Source organism: Ailuropoda melanoleuca, chromosome 16 (genome assembly GCF_002007445.2).
Source record: "Ailuropoda melanoleuca isolate Jingjing chromosome 16, ASM200744v2, whole genome shotgun sequence".
In the NCBI taxonomy this organism is placed as follows: domain Eukaryota; kingdom Metazoa; phylum Chordata; class Mammalia; order Carnivora; family Ursidae; genus Ailuropoda; species Ailuropoda melanoleuca.
Genome location: NC_048233.1, coordinates 14,449,077 through 14,464,882, shown reverse-complemented (window position 1 = coordinate 14,464,882; position 15,806 = coordinate 14,449,077). Strand labels below are relative to the sequence as shown.

At 40.0% G+C, this 15,806-nt stretch overlaps 1 protein-coding gene across 1 annotated transcript in view; it reads right to left on the bottom strand.

The window, feature by feature from the left end:
• PTPRO (protein tyrosine phosphatase receptor type O) overlaps positions 1 to 15,806 on the bottom strand; it is a 228,824-nt gene that overhangs the window by 68,277 nt on the left and 144,741 nt on the right. Inside the window, exons 4-7 of the mRNA XM_034645993.1 lie at positions 15,270 to 15,422; positions 13,174 to 13,617; positions 10,584 to 10,745; positions 6,871 to 7,092 (exon numbers count right to left, since the gene is read on the bottom strand). Of these exons, the coding sequence (XP_034501884.1) occupies positions 6,871 to 7,092; positions 10,584 to 10,745; positions 13,174 to 13,617; positions 15,270 to 15,422 (981 nt within the window). The remainder of the gene's footprint in view (positions 1 to 6,870; positions 7,093 to 10,583; positions 10,746 to 13,173; positions 13,618 to 15,269; positions 15,423 to 15,806) is intronic.

The following is a 15,806-nucleotide window of genomic DNA, read 5'->3' as shown; positions in this document are numbered from 1 at the left end:
GGGTCAAGAGGTACAAACTTCCCCTTATAAAATAAACAAGTCATGAGCACATAACGTACAGCAGGGTGACCATAGTCAGTAATACTGTGCTGCATACTTGAAAATTGTTGAGAGAGTAAATCTTAAAAGTTCTCATCACAAGAAAACATTTTCTAACTTTGTATGGTGGTGGATGGTAACTAGGCTTACTGGGATGATCATTTTGTAATGTACACAATGATTGAATCATTACGTTGTACTCCTGAAAACACGTTCTTCGTCAATTACACCTCAATATAAAAAATGTGCCATCATAACAAATTCACCCTGGGGACATTATACTTCTTTTTTAAAAGGTGTTATTAATTTATTTGAGAGAGAGAGCAAGAGCTGGGTAAGGGGCAGAGGGAGATGGACAAGCAGACTCCCTACTGAGCACAGAGCCATCAACTCTGACCTGGAGCTCGAGGAGGGGCTAACGGTGGGGCTCCATCCCAGGACCCCAAGATTAAGACTTGAGCCCAAGTCAGACGCTTAACTGACTTAGCCACCCAGGTGCCCCTACCTTCTTTTTTTTTTTTAATAAAGAAGCAACTATGTGTATGTACATCACACTATTTTAAAAAATGACCTTGGTAACAAATCATAAACACCAACTCCTTCCTGCCACCTCGTTTTTGAATATTTGCTGAGCCACCAGCCTGTATCTATGCTTCTACCCCTCCATGCCCTTGTATTTATCCTGGATCGTCTTGGGGTAAGTAGACGGAAGGCAGAAGAAATGCCCCTGAATACTACTTACTAAATAATACGTATTTTATTCTTCAGAGGATCACTCCACATTCCCTCCCCCAATTTTCATCCCATCTTTGCATTCCACTATTTCCTCTCTCACTTTCCCAATGGGCTTTGTCTCCATTCCAGAGAATTCAGTGCAGCCCAATGCCCCTCTGATGATTCCTCCCCAGCTAAAGAGATAGGAGAAAAGCTGTCCTAGAGAGCATAGGAAATACACAACAGACTGTTAAATTACAGGGTACGTACATTGTCGGAAAACATGTAGGGACCAAGGCAGATCACATGTAAAAGTAAACATACATACATCTACTATACGACTTTTTTTAATCCTCAAATTTAGGATTGTGTGTGAGTCTTTGGAGAAAGTACTGAAAGCACATCTGCTTTCAAGAATTGACCGGGTCCTTTACGCTGAACACTGACGGAGCACAGACGTGACGTTCAACATGTATTTATTACCCAATAGCACCGAGATGGTTGTTAAGAGGCATACATCACAAAACCCCCTTTTCTACAAGCACTTGCATACAAACTCATACACGAAACAGAAACCAGATGTGAAGAGCACATACACGATGAGGATGAATTCAAATTAATGGGTACAATGTACCGACACGGAAGGCCGGACTCTAAGCGTCGCAAACTCAAGGTTCAAGTCAAATTTGTTTTATTTCTAGGATGTTGCACAGGACCCACCTAACACCCAGGAATCAGTGGTGGTGTCAGGAAGAGTGGTGACACTAGCAGTGAGTCTCATGGATGATCTAGGTGATATGTAAGGCAAGGATCCTGTGCTATAGTCAGTGGTAGAGGCAAAGTAGGGAGAGTGAAAGTATAAAATAGTGAAACATTATGTTAACTGTTGATACTGTAGACCCCACCTTATCTGCAAGGGATTTGTTCTAAGACCCCCAGTGGATGCCTGAAACTATGGGTGTTACCGAACCCTATGTGGACTATGTTTTTTTACTACACATACATACCTATTGTAAAGTTTAATTTCTAAATTAGGCAGAGTAAGAGATTCACAATAACCAGTAATGCAAACAATTACAACCGTATACTGTAGTAAAAGTGATGTGAATGTGGCCTCTCTCAAAATACCTTATTGTACTACCCTCACCCTTCTTACGATGCTGTGAGATGATAAAATATCTGTGTGGTAAGATGAAGTGAGGTGAATGACATAGGCGTGTGACCTATTGTTAGGCTACTATGGACCTGACTGTATGTTGGACGAGGATCACCTGCTTCCTGTCAACGGGTGACCGTGGGAAACTGAGTCCATCGAAAGAGAAACCATGAATGGGGGGGCACTAAGTGTTTGGTTTTAGAATCACTCTTTATTTTTGAGTTGCATCTTGAATATTAATGCAATCACAGTATCACTGAATACAGAATTAAAGCAATATTATTATTTTTTCTTTTTGGATAATGTTTGCTTTGGGAAATAAGCCCAAATCGGACTGATACTGGTGATACTATCTTCTGGATTCTTTTGATTAAATGCCACATGACTGCAGGCCAGGTTTTGATACTTTTTTAAAAAAAAGATCTATTTATTTCTTTGAGGGGGAGAAGGGCAGAGGGAGAGGAATAGAGAGAATCCCAAGCTGACTCCACACAGAGCTAGGAGCCGGATGAGGGGCTCCATCTCACAACCCTGAGATCATGACCTGCGCAGAAACCAAGAGTCAGATGCTTAAGTGACTGAGCCCCCCAGGCGCCTCTGTTTTTCAGACTTTTTGAACTGATATTTCCTTATCTAAAAATCTGTGTGTGTGTGTGTGTGTGTGTGTGTGTGTACAGTGGGGCAAAGGATAATGTTGGTGCAATAACAAATCTTCAAAATTTTCTCGTAATTGAGAGAACACCTCACACAGGGATCCATTTTAAATATTGCCCTCTGTGCCTATAATCCTTAACAGTTTCATGTTTGCATCTCAAAAAGGCATTGTCAGTGCATTGAGACCAGCCTTTTCTGGCTCATTTATAATTTATAATTTTTATCTATATACTGTTAGCCTTTGGCTTCTGTGCAAAAGATACATAATTTGTACATTAGATGAGGGGTGAAGAAATATACCTTGGAGCAGTCAAGTTCTGTTTCATGTTCTGTAAGAGAAACACATTTTTCTACCAATATAATGAGTCAGCTATCTTTCCCTTACTCAGGAAGGGAAGCTACAAAGCTGCATAATGAGTGGTGATTACAAGTTAATCGGTTTAGCAGATTTACTCCTTACTTTAGTTCAAGTCAAGGGGTAGCCTCGTCTGCAAGCAAGGGCTTATCTCAACACTCTTAAGCCTTTCTAGTGCTCCAAAGGCCATGATTTCTGAATTCTTCTTATCAAGTTTAAGTTTCTCACTCTTTGAATTTCACTAAGTGCCTAATTTTCGTGGGATAAATGGAAACATTCACAAAGCTTTCTATAGCAAACATTGTTTTTGAGTGTTATATTTCCAATGTGTGACACATGAGTTGATAATTAAATTTTTCGCCTTTAGGAAAGTAAATATTGTGTTTGCAAGACACCAGGAATCAGTACATTTGATCTTATGAAAGAAAAAAATAAAAACAAACAACCAACCCAGGTTTTAGGAAAACAGCTCTGGGCTCCAGGCTCCCTGTGCATACTTGGGGCGATGGAAAGCAAGGTCTGCCCTGGGGCCCACGTGGCAGGCTTTCCCTCAGGACTGATGGCTGGGAGCTTGACCTCATTCTGGTAGCCATTTCCAGACCTACCGATTTGCACCCCATTTCCGCATCCCTCATATCCCCCCTTGTGCTCAGCTAACTCCTATTTATCCTTCAAAGCTCTTCTCAGTTGCAATTAGTGAAAGGGGAATTTTTTTTACTTTAGTAGCTTTCATTTTTGAATTATTTTTTCAGTGAGCCTGAATTACTTTCATAGTTCAAATAACAAGAAAAAAATAGAAAGAGTAAAACAAACAAACAAACAAACAAAAACTCCCCAGNTGTAGGGACCAAGGCAGATCACATGTAAAAGTAAACATACATACATCTATTATACGACTTTTTTTAATCCTCAAATTTAGGATTGTGTGTGAGTCTTTGGAGAAAGTACTGAAAGCACATCTGCTTTCAAGAATTGACCGGGTCCTTTACGCTGAACACTGACGGAGCACAGACGTGACGTTCAACATGTATTTATTACCCAATAGCACCGAGATGGTTGTTAAGAGGCATACATCACAAAACCCCCTTTTCTACAAGCACTTGCATACAAACTCATACACGAAACAGAAACCAGATGTGAAGAGCACATACACGATGAGGATGAATTCAAATTAATGGGTACAATGTACCGACACGGAAGGCCGGACTCTAAGCGTCGCAAACTCAAGGTTCAAGTCAAATTTGTTTTATTTCTAGGATGTTGCACAGGACCCACCTAACACCCAGGAATCAGTGGTGGTGTCAGGAAGAGTGGTGACACTAGCAGTGAGTCTCATGGATGATCTAGGTGATATGTAAGGCAAGGATCCTGTGCTATAGTCAGTGGTAGAGGCAAAGTAGGGAGAGTGAAAGTATAAAATAGTGAAACATTATGTTAACTGTTGATACTGTAGTCCCCCCCCTTATCTGCAAGGGATTTGTTCTAAGACCCCCAGTGGATGCCTGAAACTATGGGTGGTACCGAACCCTATGTGGACTATGTTTTTTTACTACACATACATACCTATTGTAAAGTTTAATTTCTAAATTAGGCAGAGTAAGAGATTCACAATAACCAGTAATGCAAACAATTACAACCGTATACTGTAGTAAAAGTGATGTGAATGTGGCCTCTCTCAAAATACCTTATTGTACTACCCTCACCCTTCTTACGATGCTGTGAGATGATAAAATATCTGTGTGGTAAGATGAAGTGAGGTGAATGACGTAGGCGTGTGACCTATTGTTAGGCTACTATCGACCTGACTGTATGTTGGACGAGGATCACCTGCTTCCTGTCAACGGGTGACCGTGGGAAACTGAGTCCATCGAAAGAGAAACCATGAATGGGGGGGCACTAAGTGTTTGGTTTTAGAATCACTCTTTATTTTTGAGTTGCATCTTGAATATTAATGCAATCACAGTATCACTGAATACAGAATTAAAGCAATATTATTATTTTTTCTTTTTGGATAATGTTTGCTTTGGGAAATAAGCCCAAATCGGACTGATACCGGTGATACTATCTTCTGGATTCTTTTGATTAAATGCCACATGACTGCAGGCCAGGTTTTGATACTTTTTTTTAAAAAAAAGATCTATTTATTTATTTGAGGGGGAGAGGGCAGAGGGAGAGGAATAGAGAGAATCCCAAGCTGACTCCACACAGAGCTAGGAGCCGGATGAGGGGCTCCATCTCACAACCCTGAGATCATGACCTGCGCAGAAACCAAGAGTCAGATGCTTAAGTGACTGAGCCACCCAGGCGCCTCTGTTTTTCAGACTTTTTGAACTGATATTTCCTTATCTAAAAATCTGTGTGTGTGTGTGTGTGTGTGTGTGTGTGTACAGTGGGGCAAAGGATAATGTTGGTGCAATAACAAATCTTCAAAATTTTCTCGTAATTGAGAGAACACCTCACACAGGGATCCATTTTAAATATTGCCCTCTGTGCCTATAATCCTTAACAGTTTCATGTTTGCATCTCAAAAAGGCATTGTCAGTGCATNTGTCAGCGCATTGAGACCAGCCTTTTCTGGCTCATTTATAATTTATAATTTTTATCTATATACTGTTAGCCTTTGGCTTCTGTGCAAAAGATACATAATTTGTACATTAGATGAGGGGTGAAGAAATATACCTTGGAGCAGTCAAGTTCTGTTTCATGTTCTGTAAGAGAAACACATTTTTCTACCAATATAATGAGTCAGCTATCTTTCCCTTACTCAGGAAGGGAAGCTACAAAGCTGCATAATGAGTGGTGATTACAAGTTAATCGGTTTAGCAGATTTACTCCTTACTTTAGTTCAAGTCAAGGGGTAGCCTCGTCTGCAAGCAAGGGCTTATCTCAACACTCTTAAGCCTTTCTAGTGCTCCAAAGGCCATGATTTCTGAATTCTTCTTATCAAGTTTAAGTTTCTCACTCTTTGAATTTTACTAAGTGCCTAATTTTCGTGGGATAAATGGAAACATTCACAAAGCTTTCTATAGCAAACATTGTTTTTGAGTATTATATTTCCAATGTATGACACATGAGTTGATAATTAAATTTTTCGCCTTTAGGAAAGTAAATATTGTGTTTGCAAGACACCAGGAATCAGTACATTTGATCTTATGAAAGAAAAAAATAAAAACAAACAACCAACCCAGGTTTTAGGAAAACAGCTCTGGGCTCCAGGCTCCCTGTGCATACTTAGGGCGATGGAAAGCAAGGTCTGCCCTGGGGCCCACGTGGCAGGCTTTCCCTCAGGACTGATGGCTGGGAGCTTGAGCTCATTCTGGTAGCCATTTCCAGACCTACCGATTTGCACCCCATTTCCGCATCCCTCATATCCCCCCTTGTGCTCAGCTAACTCCTATTTATCCTTCAAAGCTCTTCTCAGTTGCAATTAGTGAAAGGGGAATTTTTTTTACTTTAGTAGCTTTCATTTTTTAATTATTTTTTCAGTGAGCCTGAATTACTTTCATAGTTCAAATAACAAGAAAAAAATAGAAAGAGTAAAACAAACAAACAAACAAACAAAAACTCCCCAGAACCTTCTGCTTGGTCATCTTGTGCCCTAGGAAAAGTTTTCCTGGCCAGTTTCCAAATCCTTTTGTCCCAGTCCATATTTCCCTGTGCCCTTTCTTTCCCCATATTTACCCATGCTCTTTCTTTCCATGAACTCATAGGGCCTCTTGATCATTTACTTTTAGCCTAGGCCTATTTTATACTCTTCTGCAGTAATTGCATGCTCACTTATGCGTTGTTCTCACTAGATTATAAACTCTGCAAGCAATTATCTAGAATCCCAACATCTATCCTATCCGAGTACCTGGCACATCGTAGGCGTCTTGAATGAGGCTTGAAAATAAAAGGAAGATGCTAGTGCTGGGAGGGGGGAGGAAGAGTGTAACTGCAGAGCCTTGCACACTCATTTCCTGCTCATANTCCTTTACCTGGGTGCAGTACTGCTTTTCTAGCCTCTGGCTCTCCTTCTGTTTCTGGCAGGTGAGCGACACCACGGACACGATGGTGCCGCTGTAGTTCTCCTGGGCAGATGTCCAGGACATCAGCGCGGTGGTTGAGCTTAGAACGTGGACACTCACGTGCTGGGGCTTCTCGGTCAGCTCTTCGATCCACTCTCCAGAAGGGCCTGAACATTTCAAGTAAGAGCACAAGGGAGGTTGCATGCTGAGCTGGTGGAGGTAAGAGAGTCGCGTTTTAAAAATCGCGAGGTTTTCCTTTTGCCCTTACACAGAGAGTCAAGGTAAGACCCGCGTCTGGACCGGCACGGCTCTCTGTCCCCTGCCTCTGAGGTTATTCCAGGAAATTCTTCACCAGAGACGCTCTACTTCTCTTTCAGTGCAGAGTGGGTGTGGAAGGGGGGGCATTTCATCAGGGTTTAGAATTCCTTTGCTAGGATCTTCGCTTTCTAGAAATAATGACTTTGAGATTCAAATGAGCCTCGACTGCCATTGTGTGAAAAGATTTTAAATTTAGTAACAGGGGGATCAAAGAGGCGGGGTGTGACTATATTGAGAGAAGAACTAGGCAACAGGCTAGCTCAATTACAGAAACTGCCTGCGATCTGGGTGCTAATTTGAGGGACGCGGTGGGTTCCTCATTATAAAGCATCTGGTTCCTCATTATAAAGCATCTCGTCAGAGGGCCCACAATTAGCTTTGTTCTTTAAGTTTCTAAAGTGGTTATTAGCACCGTGCCCGACACATAGTAAGGACTCAAGAAGTGTTGCGGTGTTTATTATCTACAGAAGTTCCTTGTCAAAATGCACATATGCAACTTTCCTTTCTTTGCTTAGGATACACTCCTCAATGTCTTCATAGGAAGCTGTATGCCTGGGCTGGAACCCAGGAGGGGGACAGCAGTCTCGGGCTCACAGCCAATGGGGCCAGGCAGATAATGACAATAACAATGGTGGCAAAGAGCATTTGGCATGTCGTAGGCTCTGTTTTAGGGTTATGCATGTTTACATATGTCAATCCTTCAATTTTCATAACAGACCTATGAGAGAAGTACAAGTATTAGTCCCACTTTCAGATGAGGGCATTGAGGCAAAGATAGGATAAGTAGAGCCAGAATTCACCAACAGGAAGGCTGGTTCCAGAATCCACACTCTTAACCCCTGCACGAAACCTCTGGGGAAACCAGGAACTGTGAGAAGCGCTGGTTTGGAGATAGGAAAATTGACCCAAACTCGGCTTTGCTCATTATTAGTGATACAACCTTGGGCAAATGGTTTAACTTCTCTGAATCTTTGGCAATGCACTGGCAAATGGATTAAACCATAGAATGTTAGAATTGAAAACTTGAGAGAACCAATACCTCATTTAATTGATGAGAAAACTAAGGACCAGAGATGTGTATAACCTTTCCAATGTAACACAGCGAGAAGGTGCCTGGAGCCCTACCCAGACCTCTGGTCTCCTGGCTCAGCGCTCTGGGACAATTTATCATGATGCCATCTGTCGCTCGGATCAAATGAGATCCTAGGTGTTAGAGAACCCTGTAATTGTGAAGTGTTTTCATCGTCATTAGGAAGATTACTGGGAGAGCAGGGGCACAGACAGCCAATGTGGGAGGAAGCCAAACACATTGACTCGTTCAATGGTTTTACATTAGGACTGACCTGATAATCAAACCACGGTAATGGGTTAGGGCAGGTTACGTGGAAATGGACTTTGCTAGCAAATATTCCTAGGTTCTAGTCCCATTTGGACACTTGGGAAAGTCACTAACCTTTCTGTGCCTCAGTTTCTTCCCACCTGAAACATGGGGATCACTGAAATGTAAGCCTGTTGGGGGCCGAATGTAAATGTCTACCTTCCTTCTCATCTCTGAGGAAAGCCTTCAAAGCCATGGAAATATAAATCATAATGCAACAAGAGAAACATAAATCTTAATGGAATTTAATAAATATTAATGTCATAGCTTAACACCAGAACAGTTGGGTCAGGAAAATGGGCTGTGAATATCATGTAGCTGGTATGAGTCTGCACTGTGTGGAGGGGGCTTACTCGGTCCAGTATAGTATTTACAGCTATAGTTTCCTGTTTTAAACTAAGTGGACACAGAGTACATCTGCATAACTCCTTACTGCAGAGCGGAATATCCAAGCACTCAAAGTATTATTCTTTTATTGGCAGAGAAAAAAACCCAGAATTTTTAGGGCCCTCTATCTTTCTTAATGAATATTAAGATGCATCTCTTGGAAATAATCATATTTTGGAGCAATTCTGACACATTCTCAGCAGCGAAGTCCATTTGGATACTCGAGAGCAGAGCGCCTGACACAGGAAAGTTGTTCAGTGAATATTTGTTGAAGGCACCCCAGAATTAGTAACTATAACCCCAAGCTAGGATTTGACAATTTGGCGTGCGAAATAAGATATACACAAATAAAACCGATCTAGAAAAATATTGTACACAAAAAAGGTCTGTGTTTTGTGTCGTGTGCTATGAAACACAGTAGAAATTCAGAGAAGGGAAGGGCCAGCATAGTCCGAATAGCTGAGGGCGAGTTTCCAGAAGCTGCTGACCCTTGGGGTGCATCCCTGCTGACAGACATGGAAAGCTTCTGGTTAAGGGAACATTTTAAGCTTCCCGGGAAGAACTGAATAGTAAACTTCGTTCTCATTCTCAAGTGACCTCATGTCAGAGATCTCCCATGCAAGGGAAATTATGACTATTCTTTCTGCATATCTGATGGATCTTTATTTAGGCTACTTACCAGTGGCGATGTTTTCAATTTCTTAAGTAGAAATGCTACATGGGACATTTTCAACATTTTTCAGCTGTTAAATAAACAGATCTCTTCCCTCTGTCCCCCACCCACCCTTTTAGAGGGTTATTCGGTGAAAGGTGGTATTTTGCCTTAGAGTGTGTGGTGGTCATCTTTTTTGAAGAGCCATTTTTATCCATTGCCTTCTGGTTTTTTTCTTTCTGCTGACAGGAGGCACATTTAACTGCTAATAAACTAGGTCACTGACTTTTGGCCTCGAAACCTCTGGCGAGCATACTCAGATTACCTACAAACATTACAGACATGCACGATTTGTGTAGCTTTTAGAAGCCATTTATTTGCTCCGTTATTGCCCCTCATGGAATCAGTAGAAGCCACCCTAAGACTCGACACTGGGGCTTTCAGGATGCTCTAGCTTTGTCTTCTTGGGCCAAATTTATGGTAACCACCTAGGTCCCACGACACTTAAATCTCTGTTTTTCTTTTGAGCTCTCTCAGCTCAATATTCTAATGAGACTTTTCCCACACTCCAACAATATCCATTTCCTATACGGCCTCAAACAAAAGCCATTGTGTCCTAAACAGTGTGTCCGCGTCCTTGGAGGGTTTGTTATGGCTAGTGTGGAAGGTCAGCTTAATAAATGTTCAATTCTCACAATAATAAAAAAATCCATAAGTTAAATCTCTGGGTAGGTTTGCTACCATTAAACATACATGTATTTCCTCTGCTGTCAGAATCTGATGGATCCGGGCCTCTTCTGACCTTGACGATTTCTCAGGGTCTCTGAGGTCTGATAAATAATTGATGTGTGAGCATCGTTAATCTCCCCAGTTCCGTTGTCCTAGCTCCCCTGTAAGTGCAAAATAATCTCTTTGGTACTTACTGATATAGAAACTGAGGGATTTTGCTGACTGACTTTTTCGGGTTTCACAGGATCCTGAAGAACTAAAGGTTGTCACGGATAACTTGTATTTCCCGGGCTCCTTCAGTTCCGCAACGAATTCATGGGCTTCTTCATCCACTGTCAGATATTCAGTAAAGTTTTCTGAATCATACATAAAAAAGAGAATATATATGACTTGAAACCCAAAAGGGCCTTTAATGTAGACAAGTCAATTAATACAAACAAATAAATATTTTTAAAACTGTTTCCTTTTTTTTGTCAGGTTCAATTTTACATCTTCATCCAGGGTATTAGAAAAGAAACATGATCAAGGATTCAAATTGCTTGTAATAATTAAACTAAAATATGGCATCCAGATCAATAAAGCTTAGGGTTAATTATATACTGCATATTCTTATATACTATTAGCCAACAACATTATATGCACAGAACAAGAAGGGGCGCCTGGGTGGCTCAGTCATTAAGCGTCTGCCTTCGGCTCAGGCCGTGATCCCAGGGTCCTGGGATCGAGCCCCACATCGGGCTCCCTGCTCTGCTGGGAGCCTGCTTCTTCTTCTCCCACTCCCCCTGCTTGTGTTCCATCTCTCACTGGCTGTCTCTCTCTCTGTCAAATAAATAAATAAAAATCTTAAAAAAAAAAAAAAGAACAGAAGTAGAATGTCAGGAGAAGATTGCAATAGTTGACCATCTCATCTGGATATAAAGAATAAAAAAATAATCAGCAGTAAGTATCTTATCAATTCTTTGTGGTAGTATTAAATATCTAGAAATGCTTTAAAATAAATTGAATTATTTGTAGTTGGAAATAATTCTTCTGGGTAGATTTTCTGACAGTTGTAATACTTGTCCTTCATCTGTCTTCTTTCAGATTTTACTTTCTAAAAGTAAAAAGGATTTTTGCATTGCTTCAAAGTCCATCTCCTGTTGCTTATTACTTCATTTGAAGTTGTTTTTCATCAGTTGGTGGCTACAAGAGCCTTCAACAGAACACGCTGCAGTCAGATAAAAGCATGATTGAATGTTCATGGAAATACTCATTAAAAAAAATTGTAAGTTACAAGACCCTATTTTCCACAGAATAAATTGTGGAACAGAAAAATAAAAGACAGGGGCTCCTGGGTGGCACAGCGGTTAAGCGTCTGCCTTCGGCTCAGGGCGTGATCCCGGCGTTATGGGATCGAGCCCCACATCGGGCTCCTCCACTGTGAGCCTGCTTCTTCCTCTCCCACTCCCCCTGCTTGTGTTCCCTCTCTCGCTGGCTGTCTCTATCTCTGTCAAATAAATAAACAAAATCTTTAAAAAAAAAAAAAAGAAAAATAAAAGACAGATTAAGGGCAGATGAAGACAGATATCTTTATACAAGTAATTCCAGGTAAATGTGAAGACTTTTGACTCAAATAATCAGAAATGACAAAGGATTTCAATTTTACACAATATTTGGGTATGGTCGATTGCTCTATAATCCAGAATAGAGGAACCCAGAGATTTTGGTGTCTTGTTCTATAAAATAAAATAAGGGCACACAATATGTAATACATGATACTGCATGATATTAATGCCCTACCCTGAAAATAACACTATCATTTGAACTTTAAATTTTGACAACTCGACAACTTTTGCCACTCAAACTACTAGACTGGAAAGTATAAAAAGAAGTATGTTATTGTAGAAACAAAACAAATAATGAATAGCTATAATAACCTACCAAACAACAATTTAGATGTGATTCATGACCCACATTGCCTGAAGGCCAGGGCCCTGTTTTTTGTAAATTAGTGGACTAAAACACGAAGAATGGCTCTGGGATGCTGGACCAATGACTATGATACGTAATGTGGCAGCTATGGGGATGGGGTAACTGGGGGATGGGCATTAAGGAGGGCACGTGATGTGATGAGCGCTGGGTGTTACACGCAACTGATGACTCATTGGACACTACATCTAAAACTAATGATGTGCTATCTGTTGGCTAATTGAATTTAAATATTAAAAAAAAAGAAAATACTAGTTGTTGTGCATTTTCTGTTTTACGACCAGCTCCCCTTCAGGAAGATGTGGAGTGGGACCTGTCCCCGAGGGGCACACCCTGAGGCAAATCAGAGTCGCTAGATGAGAGGACCCAGGGCTGACGCTCTTGGGAAGGTAGCCTTCTTGTCGGAAAGATTGCTTTGCTCCATGCGTCACCAACTGTGTGCCAGAAAACAGAAAATTTCTCCAGGATATTTTGTAATTTGTGATGGTTAGAATTTCAATTCAAAATCTTTCCAAACAGAAGGTTTTCCTCCATGGCCCGGGGTACGTGACATGCTGGGCCGTGAAATGTGCACAAATTGTGAATACTTGCAACTCAGAAACTCCCTAAACCTTGGATTCTGATCCAACCTGTTTGTTTTCTAGTCTTGTTGGGCATGGCTACTCAATTAAATTCTCCCCTTTCTTGACCATTTTTCCTTTAAATATTAACTCTCTCCCATCAATTTTTTTTTCTAAGTGTTTTAGTTGTGACTTACGTCAATGCCCTTTCCTTTGCACACCATTTCTTATTTTTGCTGATTTCCTGTTACTTTACCTTCTCTTTCTATGTGGATATGGAATCCGTCGAAGGCAGTGGGTGGTTTAGGTGGTAACCAATTCAGGATCATTTGTACAGGAAAAAATGAGAGAGAGCCTGCTGTTGATTTCTCGGTCTCGCTGAGGGTGCTGTTATTTTCATATTCCACAGGAAGGACGCTGACAAAGTCATCTTCGCTTTCCGGGGCTGCAGATACGCTTCCCCACCAGTAGGGCTGGGATGTCGTTTCGTAATCACTGCTGTTGAAATCGGGCCAACCAGAAGAAATGTTGCCAGAGGGAATTTCAGGGGTTTCGTCTGTAAAATGGAAGAGTTTGTCTTTTCGCACTGTATCTTGTGATCTCATGAACGATTCCTCTGGGAAACTGCCACTCTGTTCTTCCCAATTGTTCTTGTTCAAGTTTACAATACGAACCGAGATATTTCGAGGGGGATAAGGGGCTGTAAGAGAGAGAATTTTCATTTTCCAGCAACTTTTAGTTCTATTATAGTGAATACTTAATCTATTAGTGAGTGAAATACACACACGGATTTTACAAAATAGAGGTTCGTTTTACTTCTACTGTACAAGGATAACATACATGAAGAACTACGGTGGTGTCAAGTTACAGATTTATCTAAGATTTTGTGCACAACGTGTACACATGAGCGTATCACCACTCATACTCCAAACACATTAACTAGTGATATGATGCTTGTCCAAGTGGTCATTTAACCATTTCCAAAGCACAGTTTTGTAAATATTCTTTAGCTTATCAAAATCTCCTTTTAAGAAAACCGAGTCTCAGCCACTGGATCTTTCTTACAAAAAAAAAAAAAAGCAACTCTAATGTACTCTAGCTATGGAGATAAAAATAATCCCGGTGACATTGTTGCACTTAGAAGAGTTGCATATATCCCTTTAGAAATATTAACACACATGTTAGGAATATGGCTTCACTCCTCACCTCTCCAGAGAGAAACATATGAGCACAAAATCCATGTGTGAATTACGGAAGCATACTTTTCTACAGGTGAAAAATTCTGAAAGCATGCTGTCTGATCTCTACCTGCAACAGTTACTACCTGTCCTTCAAATAGCAGCTGAAATATCAGCCCTTCCATGAACTTCGAATAAAAATTAATCGTTCCCTCCTTTGTGCAGTTGTACAACTTTGTACCTCTTAGGACATGTGTCAATTCTGCTTTATATGAATGCCATTTGTGTTATAGCTTTACCATTTTTGAGGACAGGAAACCTATCTCACCAGACTTTGTCTTCATCTCTCTCATACTTAGAACAACTTCCCAATAGAAGTCACTCAATTGATAACGTTTCCTTACTTGAACTGAATAATTAAAAATACAAATAGAATCTTAGATGTTGCCATGAAGTGAATAACTTATGTAGCTGAAATAGTTTCTTTGTCTTGTCCTATTTAATGAAAATCATGGCATCTTGGAATTCCGACTGGCAGCTTCTCAGGAGTGATCTACCACAATCCATACCCAATGTTCATATGAAAGGCATTTCTAACATTCCTAATGAGTAATTTGGGCACATTAGGCACAGGCAATATCAAGTACATTGGTATTGGTGACAGGCGTTTAGTAGGTGTATATTTCTTTCCATTCATTCTTCCATCTATCTATCTATCCATCCATCCATCTTATAACAGTGTTTCCTATTAGAGATGCTACTAAAATTTAAACACTGCAAGTTTTAGACACATCTGAATCCCAATATTTTCCTTGAATAATCTGATATTTGGTCCTAGAACATCTATCATTTTTACTGCCATATGGGAATTTTGCCAGGTTATAGAATAACTGATGTCTACTTGGTCAAGTTAAGTTATTTAATTATAACTTTTGGTCGTATCATGTACTTTTTTCCATTCAAAGATGATAAATCTATGATTACATTGACATATTTTAGATTTTTCTTTTGAATATTTTACTGTTCCTTTTACATTGATAGGGAATTTGTTTTAGACTATTACATGTTCTTGGCTCTAGAACAGAATTTTTCTCAGAATGACAGAAAGGATACATGCAACAAACGTATAGTTTAATTATTTTTTTAACTAAATTCGATTTTTCAGAAGACTTACCAGTTCTATGCTGTTTGGGTTCATGACTGACACCACTATACTCCACGAGGGTACTTTTATTAAAAGTTGCCTCGGATACCAACTGAAAAGTGATGTTACTATAACATATTCCTGGCAGCCAGTGATTAAATACTGTTTTTCCCTTAAAGAAATCTGAGAATAAAAGCAATTATATTAGATTTTTGATCTCCTAAATGCCACATACTTCTAGAACATTCTAAACAATAATGATTAAATAGCCCTGAGATATTATTTCCTGCAACTTCTGGCATGGTCAGTAATACAAAATTGGCATAAGATTAGAGATGAAAATTTGGATCTTTATATCCAAAATCCTGAAAAGTTTTTTTTTGCAGGCATTGGATACAATGGAATTAAATTTTTTTTTATGGGAACATTTTGTGTATTATGGAGAAGATAACATACAGAAATTGTAGGGATTCGGTTTATGCTAGCCATTTATTTTATGATAAAAATCAAAGATATTTTGCCACCTTATGACTTAGGAAAAAGTAATTTTATAAGACATGTTTTCAC